Genomic DNA, 24,622 nt, shown 5'->3' on the forward strand with positions numbered 1-24,622 from the left:
AAGCTCAGTAGTTAACAAGAAGTAGTATATTGGACTCTTAAATAGCTTCATAAAAAGACAATAAAAGAACAAAAAGCAACGTCTACTGCTCCATGACGGTAGTGACGTCGTCCACAAAGCGGGGGTCGGGGGTTGTTTTCTCCGGAAGATCACCCGTTTTGGCAGGTCGTCGCCTGAGGTAGTCAATCCTATCGAGAACTATGTAGTTATTTAGTATTTACCTGTAGACTAACGTGTACTATTTCTACAACTGATGCTAGATACAATTATAATCGCAATCAATTCGATGCAAGTTCCGGCAAGTCAGGCCTGAGGCTAATCGACGGACCCCTCTCTTCCACAACAGGACTGGACGGTACACCAATCCTTGGTGACTGTGTCCCCGAGCTTGCACTTGGTGTTCGCTCTGCTGTCAGACGCTCAAAATCTGCCCGGAGGTCATAGTCGTTGATTGCCTCGCCGTTATCATTTAGTCGAACTGTCCGGAGCATGAGCTTTTCGTCTTTAACCCAGAATACCAAGAGGATGTTTTCTTGGAGGAAGGAGAGTAATAGCTTTCCGGGTCTGAATGCCGATGAGGTTATTTTGGAGGAGGCTTTTCTAATTCGGATGGGGTTGAACGGTCCGTCTGGTTTGTAGTCGCATATATATATCTCGTTGAGGCTGTTTGCGATTGCGTATCGCGAGCCGGAGGGGGATTGAGCAGCGTGAAGGATCTTGGTGCTGAATGAGGAGCCGGTGGCTTGCCCATTAGATGTTGAGAATAAGAGAGGGTATTCTTTGTTCGAAAAGGCTGTTAGGAATATAGAGTTATGAAGACTGTTGTAGAACGCGCCAGTGAGATTCCCGTCAATTGATGTATTCTGCGCTGTTAGCAATTGTAATAATTATTGTAGACAGAAGAGAGAATGGACCTACTTTAATAGAATAAAAGCCACCCTTTGCAATGTTCCATACGTCTGTATCGCGGTGCCACACATCGAAGTATACAGATTGGCTCTCAAGACGAGCAAGGACAAGTCCATTTCCATCAACGGAGAATGCGATCTTTCGATGAGTAGCTGCTTTCTCCTGGGCCCACCTAGGGCTTTCATTGATGGTGACTTTCCGAATGGACCTAGCCTCCAGGTCATAAATGTTCCCGAGTTCATAAACGTGGACTTGGTTCTCCAGTATAAACGCGATATGCCTGTCATCACGGGACATAGCTATACATTTAGAGCGGAGAGAAAGACCTGAAGTGTCGATGGTTACAAGGGCCTCTGCAGAGACGCCATTGGGTCCAAATATAAGGAGCTCGTAATGCTAGAGCGAGTCAGTATCAGTCTGGATATCAAAACAATCAGGGTGTAAATACCTGTCCCACTGAGGAAATGACAGCACAGCGCTGTTCTCCTGCTGCAACACACTGAACGCCTGAGACATCATATCTGAGTGCTTCAGGGTTTTGCCCATCTATCGTCGGTATATCAAAACGCGATATGCAACTACTATCCTCGCCCCAGAAAAATAGACTCTTGCCACTGGAAGAAAAGCAAAATCTGGGCTGGCGTGACAGCCGCTGTTCTCTCAACAGACCTTTCCGAATCAAGGACGCCCGACGAACAGGAAGAGCTAACTTGACACCCTTCAGCTCTCTGGAAAAAGACTTGACCATCTGTTTCTGCTGACTCTTGTCTAACCAGGGCGCGGAGAGATGGTTTAGCGAGCTCGCCATCGCATATAGAGATTGACTGCTTTTCATTTTCGGCATACTGGTACTTGGGGAGGATGGTTTTGAGTCACCAAAGCCAATAGAACGACGGGTAGAATGGCTCATAGAGCTTGATCGGGAGGCTGTACGTCCGGATATTGATCCAAAGGCTGATCGTCGGCTGAGAACACTGCCTGATTCGGAGCCGCTTTGTATCGCACTTGACAGATGTTCGAGCGGTTCTATAATCCGAGCGTGTTGAATTCTCGTGCCTTCAGGACATAGTGGACAAGAAGCATCGATTGAGAGGAGTTCTGGGATGGTCTGGAGCTGTTATATGAAGTTAACTTCAGGAATCTAGCACGCCATGTGAGATAGGACATGAGAATTGAGCCAAGTTTCTTGAGATATGACTTACCTCATCAGTATCGCTCCCATTCTTCGTCAACTGTTCCTCTAACAAGGCCTTGGGAACTGGATGGACAAAAGGGCAGTCTACAACATATACAGCACCGGCCTTATCTGCCTCGTTAGTTTGCCTCTCTGCTTCAGCAGGAGACGAGGTGTGTAGCCACTGTGTCAGATGTCTTTGATACTCGTGCGACACGACCTCTAGTTCACCGTTGCAGTCCCACAATTGAACCCTGCGATTGATGAGCCACCTCACAAAGTAGCTTAGAGAGCAATCTAACTCATTCCTGAAGCCAGCCATCTGGTTCCACGCATCTCTGACCTTGCGTGTTTGCAATGGCGGGTTTCCATCCCCGGTTTGACTCAGGATGATAGTCGCAAGAATCCTGAGCGCTGGTTTATCTGCTTGTCCATCTGCTGCTGCTAAGATAGTCCTTGCCAGTCTCTTTCTGGCATCTCCTGTCTGGACAAATGCTTCTTCGACGTTGTACGTCTTGTTCGAGTCCCCTTGCTGCTGGGGTATTCGGCGGGAGTCAACATGGCATTGGATAAGTGCGGATTCGGCGGCCCATAATGTATCAAATAGTGTCCAGAATGACGATGTATGATCCGGTCCTTTCCCGACGAGGCCGGTTAGGAGATCGGTAATATGGGTCTCGGGTACACTAGGGAAAGGATACTGCGACAGTTAGTTGATATGGAAATAGCAGGTGCAAGGATAAACTCACGAGTCCCGAGTTAAAAGACGGAAGAAGACGCCTCCCAGAGGCTGCCAAAGGGCTCTGACCGTTTGAAGTATCTGCGCTCCCAATATCATTGATGGCCCTCGGCAAGAGCACGTTGACCAAATAGCCCTCCTCATTCGACAGACCCGGGTGCTGCCATGCGGTTTTCATCGCGCGCTCCAAATTCGATCTCATCTCAGCATGTAAGGATTCCCCCCGCAGCAACAACAGTCTGACACCTGCAAGCACAGCCTCTGCCAGGAAATACCGGTACTGCGCACGATCACGGACCCCAGCTGCCGTCATGGGTAGCAATTCCGCCTTGACTCGAATGAGGTACATGAGGGCCGAGTAGATAGTCTCCGATGGTAGAAGATACGGGAGCAGGCTCGGGGGGCATTCGCGAACACTCGTTAGACCTTGTAAATAGGACCGTTGTAGATCGAAGATGGCCTTGATCCAAAAGACCATGCGCACCAACGGCTCGACATCCGCAATCAGTCCATTTTGCACTTGAGAAACGGCCAGTTGCGCGGCATGGTCTCCTATGATCTCTCGGAGGATGTTGGAAATATCAGTGCGACCTAACTGTTCCCACACAGCCGCCACAAGTGGATGTGACATGGAGATAGAGAGAGGGGGGGAGGAGGAAGAGGGAGAGAAACAGGGCGAATACTAGGTGGTTGTTTTTTTCAGCAACTCATCCCCTGACAGCGATAGAGATAAAAGATAACCTGGAAGTTCCTAGCACGGATGCTGACAGCGAGGCATAAGAGTAAGAAAAAAAAAAAAAAAAAAACGGGATTAGGCTGACGAGAGGAATTTCTGTCCTTCTGCATGAATGCGTGTTGGACAATCAACCCCGCTAGACGCCCGGTACAGCAGTAGACGCAAGGGCCGTTTCAACATCAGTAGCCAGGGAGGCAGAGGAAATGAGCTTCATTTTGGCGGAATCGACTGGGGAGATTTCAAATGGAGGGAGTTTCAGTGCTCATTCATTCCGGGGAGGCCTTTGTCTCGCAGCGTTTGTTCTATTGCTTCCGTTTCTTTGAACTCGGAGATGGCGTAGTATTGACGGGCAAGAGGACATGCTGCTATTGTCAATTATTTCTCTTCTATGAACAAATTCGAGATCTTCTGTTTCGGGTGTAACTGAGTCTAGCGACGGTTGTTGTGAAGAAGACGGAAACATGCATAGTTGGACTTTAATTAAGCGCGTTCCTACGGATCATTATGATGGACCCTCGGGTGATACATCACGGGCAGAAACCATAACAAATATCATGATCAGTCAGACCTAGTTTGTTATTTTACGTCTATTGTGATCTTCTTTATTATACAATTGCATAAATCATTTATTAGGTGCTGTATGGATGACATCTGTTGGATCAGCATCCTCCGGCTTTTTCCCATTAGATGAGTGCGACGATGGATAACTGGAATTGTACAGATTCTCAGCCAGGAAAACCGTAATGGCCGATGCCTGTGAGTGAGTCAGTGATTGGACAACCATAGGACGTGCTCCAAACATACCAGCGAAAGATCCATGCCCTCTGCGACTTCCGCCTCCCATGAAATGCGCTTCCCTGGTACATACACGGCGACCATATCTGCCAACTTCGTCCTCATCACCAGAGCACCGTTGAAATAGACATGCGTCCACTTCTTCCAGATATCCTGCCCGCGCACCTCGAGTAATACCTCCTCTCCGTCCGCAGCAGCATTTGCAAGATAGATATCGCATTTGTCCTTGAAAACACTCGATCTGGGCGCAAGCGTGGCCAATGGACGGTCCTCATCGCCAGGAATCTCAATGAAGAATGTCACGCCGGCTGCTTTCCGACGAAGGTTAAATAGGGGGAGACCAATGGCATCGCGGAAGATCCGTCGCTGACTCCATGATGTGAATTCGCCGTCGACGGTGAATAGCACCGGTGACTCTGAGCCCTTGGAAGAGCTGCCGGCTTCGGGCGCGACAGTTGTGACTTTGTAGTCAACCCCGGTCCGATTTGCGTGTTTAATGCGGAGTGTGGTGGGGACCGAGGCGATGTGCTCTGGGCGAAGAGCGATGGGTTGTTTGAGTAGCGCGAGTTCTGTTGCCATGGTTGAAGTTTTATGCTATACTATAACCGCTTGAATAGAATGCGCATGTGAAAATGGCCAGCAGGGGAAATTCTGTCTTCCTTGTTTTTACATATTAGGATTTTCCTCCTGCTGAGCCTCGTATTTCCTCATTGCCCCGCGTTCACAGCCACATGGCTTAGTGAACAATACCATCCAAAGTCGTATATGGCTTCACAGGCCCCTTTAGATCGCTGCCATGTACTCTACCCAGAAAATTTTACTGTCGCATTGCCCGCATTACGCGCTAGTGGATAGTCCATTTGGTAAATGCATCACATCTTCACGAGATACTTCCTGTACGTAAGCTGTCGCGTAGCACTGCAGCGAACAGCCCTGTAACTGATTATGTGACAAGCGTGCGTAACTAGTCCTCATGACCAGGGTCCGGGGATGAGCCTGCATCCGGGTTGGACCACCAGGCTGGGGAGTACGAACATGCGAACGGTGGGGTGTTTCAGGCGCAGCTCTGGGATCAATCAGGCCTTGTCACTGTATGAAATACGGGAGTGCTCCTCCAACATTGAGATGTACGCGCACTCTGTGTAGCTGTGAAAGATACGCCAAGGTCATCAGCTGATCCTTAGGTTCTAGGTATTGTTAGAAATACCTCTTAAACCAAGCCGTCCAAGATACGTCATTCCTTCCCATGCGAGTCCTGAGACTGGACCCTTGCCGGTGTCTGATGTCTGCACTAGTGCATTCCCAATACAGCAGCTGATTTCCAAATACGGCCCAGCGTCTCGGCAAATAGATCCAAAGCAGCCAATAAGAATGGGTCCCGGTCCACTTAATCGCCCTTTTTGGCGTGGCAAAAATCCCCATTACCGCTTTGGGTTTCCAACAGAGTCTTGTCAGTCGGGTCGGATATTTCAGCCCTGTGATTTAAGGTGTTATTGCACTCACATTCCAGATTGACAATGCCGGGGAGGGGAACATAGACGAGCGTTCAAATCTCGAAACATGTGGTATTACCCTTGGTTGCTGGCATCCGGCCCTTGGAGTCAATTCTCCCGTGGCGTTTACTTTGAGTAGACTCGTATCCCGATATCCCGATATCCCGATTATACGAGACCAGAAATCCAAGGTCCAGCATGTCCTGACTAACATTGAGTAGCGCCTGACAAACAACGGAAAGCTCCGGGTAGGACATCATATCCCGCGAGTCGCCGGTTGAGCAAACCATATCCGATTTACCTCCAATCAATGACTGTTTTTTAGAGATTTCCCCGATTTTAAGGTTTTTGTGTGCCACCCAGTCGGTAGTTTTCTGGATCTTTCTTTATGAATTCGCCTCGCCATATTGTATATACTGGAGGGCACTGCCGTTCCTTTGACACCAATTCTCTCGTTTACTCTGAAGTCTTGTCTTGATACTCAACCTATTGAGGTCTGCATATCTCAATGGTTTCATTCGCTCTCTTGTGGAGGCCTATGTGCCTTTTTCTTTCGTGTTCACAGACTACTTTCCCAGAGAAGCCTAGTTATCAGATTGTTGAGCAGCTTTATGGCGTGCCAGACGGCTGGACAGAAAATGGCGTGCCCTCACCATCAACACCGATGAAGTTCCACATGGCAGTAAGCAACGACAGGATGGCAGATTTCGAGCAAAGGGTCATCGATATCGCCACTCCTAGTCACCAGCTCTATGGCCAGTTTATGACACGCGACGAAGTCGGAGATTTTCTGCGTCCGTCAGATGACACCGTGAGTAGGATTATTGCATGGATGAAATCAGAGCGTGTGCCTAGCAAATCAATCGAGAGACGTGCGAATTGGATCACATTCACGGTCCCTGTGTCTCAGGCGGAGGATATGCTAAAAACGCGGTTCCACAGCTTCCGCAATGATGTTAGCCAGGAAACCGCAATCAGGACGCTGCAATATTCCGTGCCACGAGATATCCGTGATCATGTTCAAATAATTCAACCGACAACCAAGTTCGGACAATTCAGTGCCCAGGGTGCCCAGGAAAACCAACCAGATCTTGAACCTGTTGCTACCCGCTTCGATGACTTGAATGTCAACTGTTCAACCACTGTCACCACAAAATGCCTTCGGAGGCTGTATGGTATCTATGATACCGAAGCGAAGCCAGATCCACGGAACAAGCTTGGTGTGTCTGGGTTTTTGGATCAATACGCTCGCTACGACGATTTCAATACCTTTATGCGCACATATGAACCAGATCACACCGATGCCAATTTCAGCGTGGTTTCGATCAATGGTGGTCGCAACGATCAAAACTCTTCCTTTAGCAGTACTGAGGCAAGCATGGACATTCAGTACGCGGTGGCACTGGCCTATAACGCCTATACAACGTACTATACAACAGGAGGACATGGTCCCTTTGTGCCAGAAGCCGACCAACCCAACGTCGGTAGTTCTTCTAACGAGCCCTACCTGGAGCAGCTCCACTATATTCTCAATCTCCCAGACGAGGATCTCCCTTCTGTTCTGTCAACTTCGTACGGCGAATATGAGCAGATTATCCCCGCATCTTACGCAAACGTCACTTGTAACATGTACGCCCAGCTCGGGGCACGTGGAGTTTCGGTGATTTTTGCAAGTGGTGACTCTGGTGTTGGGGGATCCTGCGTGTCAAATGACGGTACCGGACGGACAAGATTCATGCCAACCTTCCCATCCACGTGCCCCTTTGTCACATCTGTCGGTGGAACATTCGGAGTCGATCCAGAGAAGGCTGTTGGCTTCTCTGGGGGTGGTTTCTCGGAATACTTCCGACGCCCGGCATACCAGGATGAGAGCGTCCACGGCTATCTCGATCAACTGGGTGACAAGTGGGAAGGCTTGTACAACCCAGAAGGAAGAGGATTTCCTGACGTTGCTGCCCAGGCCAGGGGCTTTGTCTTTGTAGACCACGGTTATTTCACGAAGCTTGGTGGCACAAGGTTTGTCTTCCAACCCTAGACCTTAGAAAAGAACATGCTAACTGATCATCCAGTGCTGCTGCGCCTGTCTTTGCAGCTATCGTCTCCCGCTTAAACGCCGCTCGTTTAGAGCGCGGCCAAAACAGAATGGGTTTCCTGAACCCGTGGCTTTACTCGCTCAACCACACGGGTCTTACAGACATCTTGGATGGAGGATCAGTCGGTTGCACCGGATACTCCGATGTTGGTGGTCGTGCATCAATTGTGCCGCACGCTAGCTGGAATGCCACCCCAGATTGGGATCCTGTCACTGGCCTGGGAACCCCAGATCTGAATACCCTCATTAAAGTTGCGTGTTCAACAGAGGGGACATAATAACGTTCATTGGAAGCTAAATTTTGATCTGGTCGTTTTGTATATACCACCATAAACAAAAATCCTTGCGTCAAGCTATCCTGCCAAAGGGCTTTTCAGAATATAGAACCTCCCAAGTATCAAACAAGAAGCGTAGTAGTAGTAGTAGTAGTAGTAGTAGTAGTAGTAGTAGTAGTAGTAGTAGTAGTAGTAGTAGTAGTAGTTGCTATTTTACGTCGGAAAAGTGGCACGTGCGCTGGTCACGTGCCCACAAAGATCCCGGAGCGGAATATACGACGGGCGAAGCGGACTCGCCTATCTAGTAGCTAAGCTAATTCTATCATACATGCTGGCAAAGGCTCTCCCGTAGGAGCCCGCCTATGATTATTGGGGCCACGTTCAGCGGCGCAGCAAGAAGCGTAGTCAAGACGAGGTCGCCCAAAAAGGATATGGAAGCCCCACGTGACTCACCGCTTGCCCAGACGGAGCTTCGCCATGAGCTGCGCCGACAACGTCAGAACACCTTCTCGCCCAAATATCCTCTATCACGTTTCAACCCCGACTATCATCGTTAATCCATAACACCTCTTTCCTTTAAACTACCGTCTTTAGAATATCTCACCATGTCCGATCTCCGGTCAATCGTCCCAGAGCTCCGCAACGCTCTGGACCGCAACCAACTCGACGCAGCCAACAACCTCCTCAGCCGCGCAAAGCGATCCCTCCTGCTGGAAAATGCCTTGATCCCGACCCCCTCGACATCTCCCCAGCTGATCTCTCTGGCCCGCGAGGTGCTCGAATTCGGCGCCATCGCCTCAATCAGACAGACCGACGCAGATGCGTTCACGAGATACTACCAACAGCTGCAGCCGTTTTATGACCTGGAGAGACATGCGTCGACGCCCGGAGCGAGCGCAGGGAACGTGGACTTTAGCACCAGCCAGAGGAGCAAGATTACAGGGTTGTATCTGCTGCTGTTGCTGAGCTCGGGTAATAGCACTAACTTCCACACCGTGTTGGAGGGACTGGTTGAGGAGGCTAGTTTGAATGGAAAGAGTGTTGAGGATGACCCGTATATCAAGTATCCTGTTGATTTGGAGAGGAACTTGATGGAGGGTAGCTACGATAAGGTGTGGAGGGAGACTAAGTCGGAGAGAGTGCCGTCGGAGGATTTCGGACTGTTCTCTAACGTATGTTTGCATGACGGGTGTCTATCCTTCTTATGAATAAGAAAAAGGTGCTGACTATATGATTTGGAATAGGTCCTCGTTGGAACTATTCGCAGCGAGATCGCAGACTGCTCCGAGAAAGCGTACCCATCCCTGCCTATCTTCAACGCCAAGAACCTTCTCTTCCTCGAATCCGAAGGTGCCGTTATTGAGTTCGCCCAGCAGCGTGGCTGGATCCTTCGTGATGGTCGGATACACTTCCCCGTCGAGCCGGAGCAGGCCGCCCGGTCTGAGAAGGACATCTTGGTGGCCAGCAGTACTGTGATTGAGAACACGATAGGCTATGCCCGGGAGTTGGAGACAATCGTTTAATTTACTGTCTATACGGTTGTTATAATTCTATTCAATCTCGGTCGTGGTTGTATTTCTATCTCTTTCTTGCATTATGATCTAATCGAGCGTTTCTCATGACAATCTATAACGATAATTTTGGTGCCGTTTATATCCAAAACATATATCGCCAGATTATACGTTCATCCTCCATAAACACACGCGGCGGTCATAAAAGCTGGAAGAGAGGCAGAGCAATTCAGACTTTTTCCCTCCGATGCCCTGTCCACCCTTCCATACATCAGACGCATAATTCATGCTCTCATGTTCCGTAAACTCAGCCAGAACCTCAATATTCCACTGATGTTCCCCGTCACCCGTAATCCTCACCACTCTCGCCCCGCCATGCATACAGCTGGCGAGAACCAGGAATCGCCATTCTTGCGGCCCAGTTCCTGAGAGGAAGGTCATATTTTCCACGCCAAGTGGTTGTAAGCGCCATACACCACCACCCAGGGACAGTTCTGCAAGAACATTCCCCCTTCGGGTCGCGTGGTACATTCTCAGATGTTCATCGTAGGACCCCGTAAGGAGGAGGGGGGAATCTTCAACCATAGGAAGGGGGAGAGGGAGAATAGCGGTCACTCCAGAGGTATGATGACGAGCCCGGTCATCGTAGTCTAACAACGCAGGGGGCATGCCCCGTCCATCATCGTCCCCATCACTCGAATTCTCCACGTCAAAGCGACGCGTATGTAAAGAGCCAAAATCATCCCCTGTGAATAAGAAAGGTACTCTAGGCGTGGGGCTATCCGTCTCTTGTTCCTCGCCATCGTGAAAGGTAGCCAGCGCAACGAACCACACTTCAATCATTTGTCTCGCGCTGAACGTGCCCAAGTCGACTACCTTATCCGATTCCGTGATATCGCCGCTGGTCCCGAATACAGTTGTCCGGCCGTCTGAGAATGTCACAGCAAACCCGTCCGCTTTCTCCTGCGTAAGCCAGTGTTCGGGTGTCCATGCCAGGAATAATGCGGGGATCGACGGGTCTTCGTGAACGGAAATGGTCCATATCGGGGTAATCGCTTCATCTACGGACGAAGCCAGCGACACCTTGAATAATGCCACGCATCCGGAGCTCCCGGCAATGGCCAGCAACGTGGGATCTCTAGGATGGAAATGTAAATCGAAAACGGCGTAGGGCAGAGGCAATCGTTGGACGCATGATCTATATCCATACCGGTTAGTCGCGCTGCTAACGAGCAAACAGGGTATCAACGTTCTTTTTCCTCTTACAGCGTATTGGCAATAGGGTCAATTTTCCACAACTGCAGACTCCCAGTCTTAGTCTGCTGTACGTCCCCTTCGTCTTCACTATCTCTCGTCTCCGAGAGCAGATACGTGCCTATCACGACATAGTCCGGCGCCGCGGGGCAGAACTGAAGACAGCTCGGGGGTTGGTCGAGGAAGACGGTGGAGACGGATTTGGGACGTTGAATTGCGGATTCCATCATGGAAGTGTATAAACCGTTATTAATATACAGTACTCCGAATAGACCTCATCACCTTTGCTCCCATGGCTCGCAAAAGGGGAAAATCGAGAACCTTGGGCGGTGAGAACTGAAGCTTTTCCGGGGGGGCCAATCTTATCGGGTCAAATGACTTCATTCACCCCGCAGAGGAGATGAGCTGACAGGCCAAGTTGTCGTTATCAACTTCTTTTTCTTATAGTAGTATACAATTTCTGTGATAGTAATGTCTTCATCGTTTAGTCGGCTACCCTCCACGGCGAAAGTCACCCCAGCGCCGTTCAAGGTATCCTTCTCGGATAATGAATTGGAGGATCTAAAGACGCTGGTCAGACTCTCGCGGACGGCACCTCGGACATACGAGAACTCGCAGCCGGACCGTCGCTATGGGATTACATCGGACTGGCTGAATGGCCTGAAAAAGCAATGGACAAAGGACTTTGACTGGTAATCAATCCTCTGGTTCTAGATATACTAGTCACCTTGAATAACCGGAGCAGGAAAGCAACCGAGGCCCGTATCAACGAGTTTCCGCAGTTCACTACTACCATTGAGGGAATGACTATTCATTTCGCGGCCCTGTTCTCGGAACGAGAGGACGCTGTGCCCCTTCTTCTGCTTCATGGATGGCCAGGTAATGGTGCCCTGTCTCTTTGTTAGAGACAATTGCTCACAAGATATTCAATAGGGAGCTTCCAGGAGTTCCTGCCTCTTCTGAAGCTGTTCCGAGAGGAATTTACGCCGGCTAATCTGCCTTACCACCTCATTGTTCCCTCCCTTCCGGGATACACCTTGTCTTCTGGTCCTCCGGTAGACAAGAACTTTGACACCAAGGACATTGCTCGGGTCGTAGATCAATTGATGAAGGATCTTGGGTTTGAGGGCGGCTATGTAGCTCAGGGAGGGGACATTGGAAGTAGAATTGGGAGAGTGCTGGGTGTGGATTATGATAGCTGCAAAGGTTTGTTCGATAACTCCGTTCAACCATTATACATGCTAACATCAAATAGCGGTTCATTGTAAGACTATACTATGGTTACGGCTACCCCGGACTCAAGGCTAATCTGCACCAGTGAACGCCTGCTTCATGCAACGCCCTGAGGGCTTCTCGGATGAGACTCTCAACGAGTTCGAGCAGCGCGGATTGAAGAGGGCAGGAGACTTTATGACAACCGGTACTGCCTATGCTTATGAGCATGGTACCAGAACCAGTACTATTGGTCATGTTCTGTCGTCAAATCCTATTGCCCTGCTTGCGTGGTAAGTTGATAAACCTGATATCCAGAGTCAGGAGCAATTTTATCTTACGATACCTAGGGTTGGAGAGAAGTACCTGGACTGGGTTGACGACCCTCTTCCATCCAACACCATTCTCGAATTTGCTTCGCTCTACTGGCTGACAGAGACGTTCCCGCGCGCAATATACCCTTATCGCGAGGTTCGTACTTCATCCTGATACAGAGAATCCATGATAGCAACTTTGATGCTGATTATTACTTAGAACTTCCCTCCTAAGGGTACCCCTGCTGGAAATGACCCCCGTTGGTATATCTCCAAGCCATTTGGCTTCTCGTACTTCCCCAATGAAGTGCTTCCCGTTCCGCGCTCTTGGGTTGAAACTTCAGGAAACCTAGTATTCTGGCGGGAGCACCAAAAGGTATGACGATCTATAGCTCTATTCATACCTGACACCTTGCTCACTTATATTAGGGCGGACACTTTGCTGCCCTAGAGAGGCCAGAGCAGATCAAGGCGGATTTGGTGGATTTTGTCAAGCAGATCTGGAAATGATTGCTGCTAGATATCTACACTAACGTTAGTAGTGTAAACATATATCAGACGGTTCTTAAATGGCGCTCGCTAGTCTGTATAGCAGCAGATTCATCGTGTAAGAAACATTTTTCTACAATTCCGCCTTTCAGTATCGCTTCAAATGTCAACGTCTTATACAATCAGCCAATTGACCAATCAGTGTCCATATTTAATCCCCACATTGATAAGATCAGGTTATCAATTTGGAGGCAAAGAATAAACAACAAACAACATCCTAGACATACCACACTGCATACATACACAGACCCTGAGCATCCAATTCATCACACTGAGCAAAGTCCTGTACATAAATTACCCCCATGTCTACCTCCATCGAAGACACAGAATTATTCTCCGACGAATCCAGCTTTTACGGTACGCGTTCGCATAGTTCCCCGCAAGCAACAGCCACTAACCTAGCCACCAGGGGACGATACCCAAATAACCCGCTATGAGGACCTCGCAGAGAGCTACGATCCAGAGCCATATTGGGTTGAAACTCACCCACACCTCCTAACTACCATCCAGCACAATGCGCTTGCACCGACACCACCATCACCACCATCAAAAACCACCGCTGCACTGAAAGAAGAAGAAGAAGGCATGCCATCTATAGGATCTCGCAGGTTGCCACAAAATGCGCGAGGTCGAAACGAGCCAGTACCCGAGTTTCTTGCACGTTTACCACCGTCTATCACAAAAGAAGAGTCTATAGGACCGTGGATCTTCGTGTCGGAACCGAACAGGCAAAAAGGCGTTGATGAAGAGGAAGAAGAGGATCTAGCCAACTTTATTGCGAAGGGGAATGAGCTGTTAGGAGAGTTCGAGGAGAAAAAGAGCGAACTGGAAGAAGAACACGGCCGCTCTGGTGCCAAAACAAAAACACCGCTCACACGCAAGTTAAACGTTCACCGGCGCGCACTAGAAGAAGACATTTTCGCGCTGGCGCGGGAGAATGGTGTTGTCTCCGGGAAATGGATGTTATTCCCGTCTGTCGGCCGCGTGGACGCTGTTTGGAAAGCGGTGGTTGAGGCAACAGTGGATGGGGAACTGGGGGATGGGGCGAAAGTTGCGACGGATGCTGGCGATCGTAGGGCGCGAGGGATGATGATTTATACGAGGGATTACAAGGATATTGAAAGTGTTCGGCGGGTGTTTGAGAAGTTGGTGGAGTTGGAATTGGTGAATACTGAGCAGCGGATGGGGATTTACTACAAAGCTGATGCGTTTACGTATCTGCGGATTCTAGGGGATAATCCGTATGGGTTGAAGGCAAGTCTATATTCCAGCAAGGATATTTTGGCGGGGAAGGTTTGATGGGTTGTTCATGATGATATAATGTTCATGTACATATTGATGCTGATTATGTGCTATATTATGTTCTTGTCTATTGAGTTCATGCATCGCGTGTCCATAATCTATCCAGCAGCATGGACTTCAATCTCCGTTAGCGGCCTTAATCGCATTGACACTCTTTCGCAGGACCTGTCATTGCAAACCCTGGCGGACCACGAGATAAGAGCAGTCCGGTAAGATCATCGGAGACATTATGGAGAAATCGAAGGACCGGTATCCGTGAGCTCTATGTAGACCTTATAGCCTTGCGAAGCAATTGCGCAAAACCCAGGCATTGAATCACTTTCAACTCACGATTCCTTGTCTTCTCCAGTCTCCATGACCTTTAAACATGCCTCCTTGACTTCAGAAACTCCCTTTACACCTTCCCACTTGTCAAGTAGATCCTTCACCTCAGCCCAGTCCTTATCAGCCTCCTCTCTCTTCCCATCTGCCAGAAGCTTCTCCAATCGACTCGGTGCCCCCAAGACCCATTTCACAGTCTCCTTCTCAACCTTCTTGCTACCCGCCTGCTCCGTAGACTTCGCCTCCTTTATCCTCCGCCGCTGCTCCTCCCCATCCTGAATCAAACCCCCAGCAGTCTCCGCCACAAACCCAATCGCCGGCCCCAAAGTCTTGGTCATTTTCAACGGCGCCCCCTGATCATCCATACTCCTCCGCATCTTCCCAATCGTCTCAACCGCCCGAATCAACTTCGAATAGTTATCATAAACCAACGCCTTCCGCTCACTGTCCAGCGTGCGAATATCCCCAACAAGACTATTCTCAGCCTTAAGCACCGTTGACAGCGACGATGTAGCTAGTAACTGCTCGACATAGCGCTGTGCATCGAAGTCCGGGTTATCGAGTTCTGTGCCTGTTGCTACAACGGACGGATTGGTGTTGGAGATGTCGCCGGCGTCGGTGTGTCGGGGGACGCTGCGTGAACGGCGTGCGTCTGCATTGCCTGCGGCTGCGGCTTCGGGTTTGAGGTTGTAGTAGTCTCGGAGGGCGACGCGGTTGCGGCGTGGGGGGTGGAGGGATGGGGAGACTGCTCGTGCTGTTGAGGGTGTAGAGGATGCGCTGAGACCTGCGGCGCCGGTGTTGGTGTTCAGAGTGTCGAGGGAGGGACGGTGGGAGGATGTTGGTGTGGGGGAATGGGCGCGCGAAGAGGCTATTGAGGGGCGAGGGGAGGATAGAGTCGACATTTTGGATATTCGTTATAGCAGTAATGAATAGAAGAGGTGAATGTTGAAGATGATCTGTAACTATCGCCGATAAGCGGTAGTCCCGTGCTTTATCTTTTCCCCGGACAACCTTTCGCGACATTTCCACTTCACAACAATCTACACGGCAATATCATTCATACAGTTTCAATCAATAATTCTTGTCTTGCTCTAGAGGCTCCCTTAGCCTAACCCAGGCAATTCTCACAATCCCCATACCTCCCACCGAAAAACCAACTACGAACACCCATGTCCACCCCCCAAACCCAAATCGCAGCTCAACTCCAGAGCACAAAATCCCTATCCGTCTCCCCCTCCTGGCTCGACACCTTCATCGCCTCCTCCTCCGCCTCCCTCCAACGCAACGTCCCCATATCCGCCCTCACCCAAACAGCCCTCTTCCGCGTCCTCTCCTCCGACTTCCGCGACACCCTCACAACCATAAACCCCGCCTCCGTCGTCCCCGTGGATATCTTCGATCCGACAGTGAAAGAGAGACGGCTGGCAGGGCCGATTCCGGTGCAGGTGCTTGATATTGAGGATATTGGGTCGAGTTTGTGGAGTCAGGTTGAGGCGATTGAGCGCGTGGAGCGCGGGGAGGCGATAAGGGGGAGGGAGATTGTTAGAACGGTGAATGTGGGGGAGGATCGTGAGGATCGGGCGAGCAATAACGGCAGCAACAGTAATAATAATGCTGGGGCGAACAGTGGCAGCAATGGGCCTTATCGGTTGGTTCTGCAGGATGCGGCGGGGACTAGGACTGTGGGGATTGAGTTGAGGCGTATCAGTGATATTTCGATTGGGAAGCTTCCGATTGGGGCGAAGTTAATATTGCGGAATGCTACGGTTGCTCGGGGTCTGGTGTGGCTGACTCCAGACTGTGCTACTGTATTGGGAGGGAAGATTGAGTCGATGGACCGGGCGTGGAAAGAGGGTCGGAAGACAAGGTTGATGGCGAGAATCGATGAGATGGCACAAGAGGAGAGACAGACGACCAGAGGCAGAGGTGGAGATGCAATGGAAGAATGAAATATGATGTCCCATGAGAAGATGAGAGAAAAAGGTATGAAATGTTCTTTTCATTATACAATGCTATCCTCTACATAATGCGTCCCTGTCAAATGCATACAATCAAGCTGATCCAGACACGACATGATTCAGTTCCTCCCAACCATCTCGCTTCCATGGCGCATACATGATCGCCCGCAGCGCATCACCAGCCTTCCCGGTCTGCGTAAATGCCTCAGAAAGGTCATCAGCGTCAAGGTTGCTGCGTGGCGGGACACTGCGCAATGCTCTCTTGACTGTCATTTCGGCAGGGTGAAGCTCGTTAGAAGCCGCGGACAGCTCCATCCAACCCTGTGGCTGATCGGGCGCTCTCATAACAGCTGCTGTGGCCTCACCCATACGCCGCGTCTCCTCTGGTATGTTGGAGTCGGTAAGACCCAAGGTAGAAACTGCAGTCAAGAGCTTGATCAACTTCGCCCGACCATGGATGTCGATATCATCTCTGGTGATCATGCCCTGGAGGTCAGACTCAACAGCCTCGATGGCGTCTCTGTCAGAATCTAACAATGCAATAGCTCCCAACAAGGTAACTGCCCCAACATGGTCGGGATTGTTCTCGACACAATCAAACAGTTGCTGGCGAGCCACAGCTCGTTCCTCCTCGCCACCCTTTGCCCACAGCACTTGTGCAAGAAGGCATACCACTTCCGGTGCATTCTCTGCCTCTTGAAGCGCGTCACGGAACATGTCAATGGCACGGTCCATAGACTTCAAGTAGTAGTGTGCCAGACCGGCGGTTAGGTGAGCCGACAAGCGTAGTCTTCCGTTCGTTTCGGGATCGAACTTCTCCGCGTCTTCTTCGCCAGATAACATGATTGCAGTCTCTGCTTTCTCTGCGGCTTCTTCGAATTCATGGCGCGCGAGAAGAATACGCGCAGCATCAGCGTTCGCCTGTGCAAATCTGGAAAGCGATGCAGCTGACTCGGAGACTTCGTATTCCTCTTCCATAGCTGCGCATACACCCTGTAGGCTAGCGTTCGCGTCGGAGAATTCGCCAATTCTTTCTGCCAAGAGCGACGAAAGGTGGGCAAATACAATATCTGACGGATCCTGGCAACGAAGCTGGTGGAGGGCGAAGAATGGCTGGATGAGGTTCGACAGCTCATTCGAAGCGGATGGATCAGACAGAAGATGGTCAAATAGAGTCGAAGTGTACTGCTGCTTAGATAACGCTAGCGATGAAGTCGAAATATCAAAAGCGTGTTCAAACAGACCTCTTGCCTCCGTAGGCGCTCCAAAGAGAAGGGCGAGGAGTCCTTGGCCGATCCAAGCCTGTGCATAGTCTGGGTCTGTAGACTGCGCGCGCGTAAACGCTTCATTTGCAAGCTGGATGTCATTGTGGATGAGATAGAGCGTTCCAAGGTTACCCCATACTTGGGCACTACGGTCATTCAAATGGAGACTCCGCACGAAAGCATGCTGCGCGACCTTCGGACTCATGTTCGTTGTAACCACACCCAGGGAATTCCAGAACTCAGAGTTTCCGGCCTCGAGTTCAATTGCTCTCTTGAAGCATCGGATCGCTGCCTTGAGGAATTTGCGAGGCTGTTTCTTGCTCTTCCTGACCGACCGCGTCTGCACGGATCTATATGATCGGTACTCAGCCCAGCCAAGGTTATACCAGGCGACTGCTTGAGCGTGGATGTCCTGAATAGAGACATGTATAGCGCGCTTGTATGCTAGAATGGAGGCATATACGCAAATGTCAGATTTAGGCAACGGTCCGGTTTCATCCTCTTCCGGAAGCGAGATGTATATCTGTCCCATCTCATCGACATCAGTGAGGATATCAAGTGCAGCAGGATCGAGCTCGGTGTTGAGTAATTTCCGGACCTCGTTGATTGGCAATTTATCTGCCTTCAGTTTGATATAGGAGAAGTTTGCGCAAGCATCTCCGACAGCCTTCCACAGGTTGAAGATGTCGGCTCGTTCGTGAACCAGTGTCGTAGCCACCCGGATAGCTTTGCTTGCCAGCTCAGCTCCATCGTTGAAGATTCCGGATTCGACGCATTTCCATGAGTTCTCGGTGAGGGTCTGGAGTAGTGCAATCGTAACGCCAAGCTCATTCCGTCGGATGCTCAGGACGTCTTCATATCTCGAAACGGCATCATCATACTCTCCAAGTTCCCGCTTCACGTTGGCGAGCATATACCGCGCGAACCAAATGTTCTCCTTTTCATCGTTCGAAAGGCTCCCCTCCAATTGCTGGGCATGGTCGAAAGCCTTCGTAGCGGCAATAAATCGGCCAGAGTGGTGGTAACTTTCTCCCAGTCCGACCCACGAGTGATAATCGCCTGGGGAGATTCTAAGAGCTGCCTGGAAGGAGACAACACTCTTGGAGTACTGCTGCTTGTTCACTTGAACTGTACCCAGCGCGGCGTATGGCCAGCTATAGCCCCTTCGCTTGGAACCAGGGGCAGGCTTGGCTTTACCAGAATCCACGACTCGTTGAGCTACTGCCTCAACCAGATCCCATTCTTTTTGATCCGCGAACGTTCGAGCTAGTCTCTCAGCGGCTTCAACCTCAGATGCAGACAGCTCGAAGGCTTTGTGAAAACACCTGCGTGCACGAACCCTGTCTCTCTTGTAATCGGCGTAGTAAATTCCCAGGCTGGTATATGCCGGGGCAAAGTTCATGTTCGCTTGTATCGAGGCGAGGAAACTAGCATATGCGCCGTTGCGATCCTTCCGTGCAGCAGATGATGGGTTCAACTCCCACTGGCAATATCCGATCCGGTACAGGATCTCAGACTTGAAATCACGGTTTTCCGTACGCGAGTCTTGAATTTCCGAAAGGACCTCTTGGAGCCCCTCGAGGCCAGATTCGAGATCTCCGTTAAGCGCCCTGCACCATGACAGCTCTGCCCGGACCTTGATGTTGGTTGGGTCGCGCTCTAAAGCACGCTCCAAAAAGTCGATGGCTTCACCATAATCTTCATCGACCTTGAGGATCAAACCAATGCCAAGAAGGCAGCTGGTGGACGTTGGCTTCCTCTTCAAAATGCCTTCAAAGATCACCTTCGCCTCCGGATGATTGCGAGGAAGCTGGTGGTAAATCAATGAATTGGCAAGCATGATGTTCACGGCATCAGTGGTATGTTGGAGATCCACACCAGACATTTTTACCAAGTCCTGAATGTTCAATAGTCCTTTGCGGGCGACATCAGCCACGCTTTCATATTCCTCAATGGACAAGTAGAGCTCAGCCATAATCCGATGTGCCACAATCGAGGAGCGGGCAGAGTCTAGCCCCTCAACCATAAGAACCAAACGATCCTGCACCGCCATTTCCTGGTAATCCCCGTTATTTTCAAGCTCAGGCTCCTGTTCGCCCGATGGTGTTTCCTTGGGCGATTTCTGTTCCTTGGGAAACGGAGAAATGTCGCTGGCTAAAAAGCCTTTCAGAACCTTCGCGAGACCATCTTCCGGGAAAAACTCAATAAAGTCCTTCAACAAATTGAGATCCCACTGCGAGAATTCTTCGACATCTTGCCACTCGAGCACAACCTTCCATGCAAGCTCAAACGGGTGTTTGATGATGACCATGTCATGAGCACCTCGCAGCAATTCCTCTCGTTTTGCACCTTTCTCTGCGGACGGAAGAACTGCAAGAGTGTCATATGCCCTTTGTATGAGCTTTTCTTCATACTGGCGACGGACCTGATCATCGTGAGACCAGTCCACGATCCCGCGATAAAGCTGTTCTAACTCGCTCCGCTTAAAAGCTTCCCTTTTCACCTCTAGGGTCACTTGGTCGATTCTGGCCCCTAACCGAGTCCTCCGCTCACCGATCTCTTTGTTTATGAACTCTTTCTCCTCCGCCTCGGTAATATCGATTAAACGCTGGTAGGTGAGGGAGGGATGCGGTATCCGGCCTTCGAGGTAGTTGTATAGCGGGCTAGATGGTAAATGCACTTCAAGTGCCTGCTTCTGTTGAGATCGGCTGCCCTGTCGCTTGGCGAACTTCGTATATTTGTCCACCACATCTTGACAACGATGCTTATCGTCTCTGAAACAAAATCAGTCACATTTCGACCGTCGACGAGGCTCCACAACATACTCATCTGCGAATATGAGAGCAAGGTTTACAGCTGCATAGCGATACGACTCAAGCTTGTGGCTTCCTTGCTTTTCGTATAGGTTGATCAATCCTTGCCATGCTGTCCGGTCGCCCAGTTTTGCGTGGGTTGCGGCGAAGTATGCGGATTCGGCGTTATCGTTCTTGTTTAACTTGTCATACGCGAGACCTAGAAAGAGATTCCTAGACACCAAGAAGCAGAATTAGCGAGAAGAACGAACGCACGGAGCACCTGGATCCCAATGTCACATACGCATGATAATTCTGAGGGTCTTGCTTCACAATGTCCTTGGCCTTTTGAGCTGCGTCCTCAAAGTCCTTCGAGTCCAGAGCTGTCCGGACAGCCTTGAGCGCTGACTTGCTCATCCTCCTGGAACAATTCCTTCGTCAATAGCGGATTGAATAGAACAAATGGTCGCGACTCGGTGGTGGTGCGGGACAAACCAAGATGGAGCTTCGCGGTTACTATGTTTAGTTTAGCGTCTGTGGGGAGCCCAAAAGGCGGATAACGTCAGAGCTGGCCTTTATCGAGATAAGCGCCTTCGTATTCGTATCTCCGCCTGACCGCACCCGTTGGGAACCCAGACAGCTGGAGATTCTTAACTGCTCTACTGCCGGGGACTTTTCTGGTTCTTTTATCTTCCTTTTGTGATTCCTCTAATAATTACAGACCACCTTGGGGATTTGGGCGACATTATTCTCCCACCAGACGCTATTGGAGAACGTGGCAAGGTCGGTCCGCTATACTTCTCGTGCTATGTACTAGATGCAGATCACGGGCAATTGAGACCATTGCCATCGAACAAATTGCTGACTTTCCCCCTATTACACAGATAGTAGCTTTCTAGCGCAGATTCCGAGCACGTTATACCACATATGGTCTTGAATCATCCTGAAATCGGCCTTGTTTCTGGATACTTCTGTCAACTCCTCGATCCGGCTTCGGAAGACCTTGGATACAGAAATCGGATTCCTATCTCTTCCCGCAGAAGAATAGACCACAATATCAGTTAATAATGGTACCTCCGCGCCTTCGAATTGATGGCAAAACGTTCAGGGATCCGCAAAATCGGGAGATCACTTTAAGAGGGATCAACGTTGCCGGCGAAGCGAAGTATCCTGCAAAACCAGATGTCCCTACTTATGTTTCGGATAAGTTCTTTGACGTCGATGATGTATCGTTCGTCAACCGTCCCTTTCCGCTCGAAGATGCACACATACACTTTGCGAAACTCCGAAAATGGGGTTACAACAATATACGATACGTCTTCACTTGGGAGGCCATCGAGCACGCTGGCCCGGGAATTTACGATCACGAGTGGGTTACATTTACAATAGAAGTGCTTCGTATTGCTAAGGAATATGGCTTTTATGTTTACATGGACCCCCATCAAGATGTGGTATGTTCCCTGTTAACTGTCTCAAGCGAGGTGGAGGCTAAAAACCATCAAGTGGTCACGCTTATCGGGAGGATCGGGAGCGCCAGGATGGACACTGTACGCCGCAGGCTTCAATCCAAGAGCTTTCAAGAAGACTGAAGCCGCCCTCGTCCAAAACACATATGACAACCCAGCCCTGTTTCCCAAGATGATATGGAGTACCAACTATACCCGGCTCTTCTGTCAAGCAATGTTTACCCTATTCTGGGCCGGACGCCAATTTGCCCCCAAGGCCATCATAGATGGCATGAACATTCAGGACTACCTCCAAAGCCACTTCATCGCCGCATGCAAATACCTAGCTGAGAGGATCCATGAAGCTGGCGATCTTGAGAATGAGGTTGTTATTGGATGGGAGAGCATAAATGAGCCTCATAGGGGATTGATTGGTGTTCAGGATATATCCGTGATCCCTCCCGAACAGCAGCTTCAGCTGGGTACATCTCCAACTGCTTGGCAAGCCATGCTCACAGGATCTGGACGGCCTTGCGAAATTACTACATGGGGGTTCGGCAGTTTCGGGCCTTACCAAACTGGTCGAGAGCTGGTTGACCCCGAGGGTGAATCGGCCTGGCTACCAGCGGACTACGATGACAGTAAATACGGTTGGAAGAGAGACCCTGGTTGGAAGTTGGGAGAATGTATCTGGGCTCAGCATGGTGTTTGGGACTCATCGACCGATCAACTACTCCAAAAAGACTATTTCGCGAAAGACCCGAATACCGGAGAGCCTCTGGATTACGAAAAGTTCACCAACACGCACTTCCTGGAGCACTATCGGGCATATAGGGACGCCATCCGGAGTGTCTGGCCGGAGGCTATCATGTTCTGCCAACCACCCGTTATGGAAGTGCCCCCGGACTTGAAAGGAACGATTGATGATGACCCTAATATGGTGCACGCAGTGCACTACTACGACGGTCTCACTCTCTTGACGAAGCATTGGTAGGTTTCCCAATGTGGCTGCTCATTGCATTGCTAAATCGTGGTAGGAATCGCCTCTACAATGTTGACGTGATTGGTGTCCTCCGTGGCAAGTATTGGGGCCCGGCCTTTGCTGTCAAAATTGGAGAGACAGCTATTAGAAACTGTTTGCGTGATCAACTCAAGTTTTTAAGAGACGAAAGTCTACGGTACATGGGTAATCATCCGATGATATTCACGGAAATCGGGATCCCTTATGACATGGATGACAAGTATGCGTACAAAACCGGTGACTACAGTAGCCAAATCAGGGCCATGGATGCAAATCACTTTGCATTGGAAGGCAGTACCTCCAATGGATTTTCGCTGTGGTTATATTCTACAAGAGTAAGTCTACTTTCATCCCAAGGATCAAAACGATTTGGCAATCGCTAAGTGATTTAGAACGATCACGAATGGGGGGATCATTGGAATGGAGAGGACCTGTCTATTTTTTCGAACGACGACCTGGAGCTTCCAAGTGGATCTTCAGCCCCTTTCAACCCCCAATCCCCCGGTTATTCGGAAAGTCAAAGCAATACTGGCGGTCAGCACGTTGGACCGGGAGATCTGAAGCAGGTACTTCCGCCGCCGTCGATCTCGTCGGGGCGCTCTCAACTCACAGGCGCAGGGTCCGGTCACCGGGCAGCAGAGGCGTACATCCGCCCTAGTCCAATCAAGACAAATAGTCAAGTTGTGAGCCATCTGTTCGACTTACAAAAGTGCACCTTCACCATGTCGCTGAAGGCCAAGGAGACGGCCGGACAGGAAACGCCAACGGAGATCTACCTTCCTGAATTCCACTTCCCGAAAGATCAGTCGGAGGTCTCTGTTAGTAGCGGGAAATGGGAGATTGATGATGAGGAGTTCAACTCGGTGAAAGTCCAGTGTCTGCGGTGGTGGCATGAAGCGGGTAAACAGAACATCAAGATCGAAGGCGTCAAGCGCAAGCCGAGCGAGGCGTCTAACGTACCGGGTGATGATGTCAGCTACCTGGAGCAATGTCAGAAGGGAGGGTGTGTTATTATGTGAATGCCTTTTTGTTTCTTTTCTGGATGTTCAGTAATCATTGGCACTTTGGAGTTAATCACTTGTAGCATGTGTGATGGTCTTGACATATTCTTATCATTGTCAAATTGATTGGACATTTTATAGCAATAAACTTGTCTAATTCCATGGTTTTATCGTCCAGTGTGTATGGTTTGTCTGCTATAGGTATACACTCCGTACTCCCGTGATATATATCCAAAAAGGAAGGAACAACTATGTCTATAGTTGACTACTACCACTCCCTGTCCAACCAATTGCACTCCAGAGCTCTCCAGAACATCTCTCCTTTTCTTCCTCTCCAACACCACTTCTCACTAGTACATTTCTATTTATCGCTACAGATCCCATGACCAGTGAGCGGTGAGGTCCAGACGGTCGGTGTGTGGTTATTGGAGCGGAGCGCGTGGAAACTCCGTCGACTTGCCTCA

The 24,622-nt window shown here is 50.1% G+C and overlaps 11 protein-coding genes across 11 annotated transcripts; 6 read left to right on the forward strand and 5 right to left on the reverse strand.

The window, feature by feature from the left end:
- Window positions 1-151: 151 nt before the first annotated feature.
- Window positions 152-3,635, reverse strand: ASPGLDRAFT_52253 (uncharacterized protein). Its single transcript, XM_022547712.1, has 5 exons — window positions 2,833-3,635; window positions 2,112-2,783; window positions 1,358-2,023; window positions 919-1,305; window positions 152-863 (listed from the first exon to the last, which is right to left on the reverse strand). Exons 1-5 carry the CDS (start codon window positions 3,451-3,453, stop codon window positions 279-281), a joined length of 2,931 nt encoding a protein of 976 aa, XP_022396423.1. The 5' UTR covers window positions 3,454-3,635; the 3' UTR covers window positions 152-278.
- A 439-nt stretch (window positions 3,636-4,074) lies between these two features.
- ASPGLDRAFT_934791 (uncharacterized protein) lies at window positions 4,075-5,180 on the reverse strand. Its single transcript, XM_022550541.1, has one exon. The coding sequence runs from the start codon at window positions 4,930-4,932 to the stop codon at window positions 4,324-4,326; it is 609 nt and encodes a 202-aa protein (XP_022396424.1). The 5' UTR covers window positions 4,933-5,180; the 3' UTR covers window positions 4,075-4,323.
- A 697-nt stretch (window positions 5,181-5,877) lies between these two features.
- Window positions 5,878-8,330, forward strand: ASPGLDRAFT_52256 (S53 family peptidase). The gene is made up of 2 exons (XM_022547713.1): window positions 5,878-7,862; window positions 7,916-8,330. The coding sequence occupies exons 1-2, from the start codon at window positions 6,355-6,357 to the stop codon at window positions 8,214-8,216; spliced, it is 1,809 nt and encodes a 602-aa protein (XP_022396425.1). The 5' UTR covers window positions 5,878-6,354; the 3' UTR covers window positions 8,217-8,330.
- A 488-nt stretch (window positions 8,331-8,818) lies between these two features.
- Window positions 8,819-9,736, forward strand: rpnL (proteasome regulatory particle lid subunit rpnL; the record flags this gene model as incomplete). Its single annotated transcript, XM_022541435.1, has 2 exons — window positions 8,819-9,385; window positions 9,458-9,736. 2 exons carry the CDS (start codon window positions 8,819-8,821, stop codon window positions 9,734-9,736), a joined length of 846 nt encoding a protein of 281 aa, XP_022396426.1.
- Window positions 9,737-9,889: 153 nt separating this feature from the next.
- On the reverse strand, window positions 9,890-11,208 carry ASPGLDRAFT_69867 (uncharacterized protein; the record flags this gene model as incomplete). Its single annotated transcript, XM_022549406.1, has 2 exons — window positions 9,890-10,922; window positions 10,991-11,208. The coding sequence occupies 2 exons, from the start codon at window positions 11,206-11,208 to the stop codon at window positions 9,890-9,892; spliced, it is 1,251 nt and encodes a 416-aa protein (XP_022396427.1).
- A 241-nt stretch (window positions 11,209-11,449) lies between these two features.
- Window positions 11,450-13,014, forward strand: ASPGLDRAFT_39588 (epoxide hydrolase family protein; the record flags this gene model as incomplete). Its single annotated transcript, XM_022545101.1, has 8 exons — window positions 11,450-11,670; window positions 11,724-11,857; window positions 11,912-12,184; window positions 12,234-12,242; window positions 12,297-12,483; window positions 12,541-12,661; window positions 12,725-12,880; window positions 12,934-13,014. The coding sequence occupies 8 exons, from the start codon at window positions 11,450-11,452 to the stop codon at window positions 13,012-13,014; spliced, it is 1,182 nt and encodes a 393-aa protein (XP_022396428.1).
- A 341-nt stretch (window positions 13,015-13,355) lies between these two features.
- On the forward strand, window positions 13,356-14,352 carry ASPGLDRAFT_69869 (DUF1917 domain-containing protein; the record flags this gene model as incomplete). Its single annotated transcript, XM_022549407.1, has 2 exons — window positions 13,356-13,410; window positions 13,463-14,352. The coding sequence occupies 2 exons, from the start codon at window positions 13,356-13,358 to the stop codon at window positions 14,350-14,352; spliced, it is 945 nt and encodes a 314-aa protein (XP_022396429.1).
- A 141-nt stretch (window positions 14,353-14,493) lies between these two features.
- ASPGLDRAFT_934936 (COG1/VPS51 family protein) lies at window positions 14,494-15,712 on the reverse strand. The gene has a single exon (XM_022550542.1). The coding sequence runs from the start codon at window positions 15,576-15,578 to the stop codon at window positions 14,682-14,684; it is 897 nt and encodes a 298-aa protein (XP_022396430.1). The 5' UTR covers window positions 15,579-15,712; the 3' UTR covers window positions 14,494-14,681.
- A 133-nt stretch (window positions 15,713-15,845) lies between these two features.
- On the forward strand, window positions 15,846-16,625 carry ASPGLDRAFT_136144 (OB fold domain-containing protein; the record flags this gene model as incomplete). Its single annotated transcript, XM_022541434.1, has 1 exon — window positions 15,846-16,625. The coding sequence occupies one exon, from the start codon at window positions 15,846-15,848 to the stop codon at window positions 16,623-16,625; it is 780 nt and encodes a 259-aa protein (XP_022396431.1).
- Window positions 16,626-16,727: 102 nt separating this feature from the next.
- ASPGLDRAFT_136101 (SKI complex subunit tetratricopeptide repeat protein SKI3) lies at window positions 16,728-21,108 on the reverse strand (the record flags this gene model as incomplete). Its single annotated transcript, XM_022541432.1, has 3 exons — window positions 16,728-20,673; window positions 20,725-20,925; window positions 20,996-21,108. The coding sequence occupies 3 exons, from the start codon at window positions 21,106-21,108 to the stop codon at window positions 16,728-16,730; spliced, it is 4,260 nt and encodes a 1,419-aa protein (XP_022396432.1).
- A 248-nt stretch (window positions 21,109-21,356) lies between these two features.
- Window positions 21,357-24,252, forward strand: ASPGLDRAFT_158378 (sterylglucosidase 1). Its single transcript, XM_022542411.1, has 5 exons — window positions 21,357-21,474; window positions 21,576-22,142; window positions 22,195-23,126; window positions 23,174-23,492; window positions 23,550-24,252. The coding sequence occupies exons 2-5, from the start codon at window positions 21,759-21,761 to the stop codon at window positions 24,174-24,176; spliced, it is 2,262 nt and encodes a 753-aa protein (XP_022396433.1). The 5' UTR covers window positions 21,357-21,474; window positions 21,576-21,758; the 3' UTR covers window positions 24,177-24,252.
- The last annotated feature ends 370 nt before the right edge of the window (window positions 24,253-24,622 follow it).

Source organism: Aspergillus glaucus (assembly GCF_001890805.1).
Source record: "Aspergillus glaucus CBS 516.65 unplaced genomic scaffold ASPGLscaffold_28, whole genome shotgun sequence".
Taxonomy (NCBI): Eukaryota; Fungi; Ascomycota; class Eurotiomycetes; order Eurotiales; family Aspergillaceae; genus Aspergillus; species Aspergillus glaucus.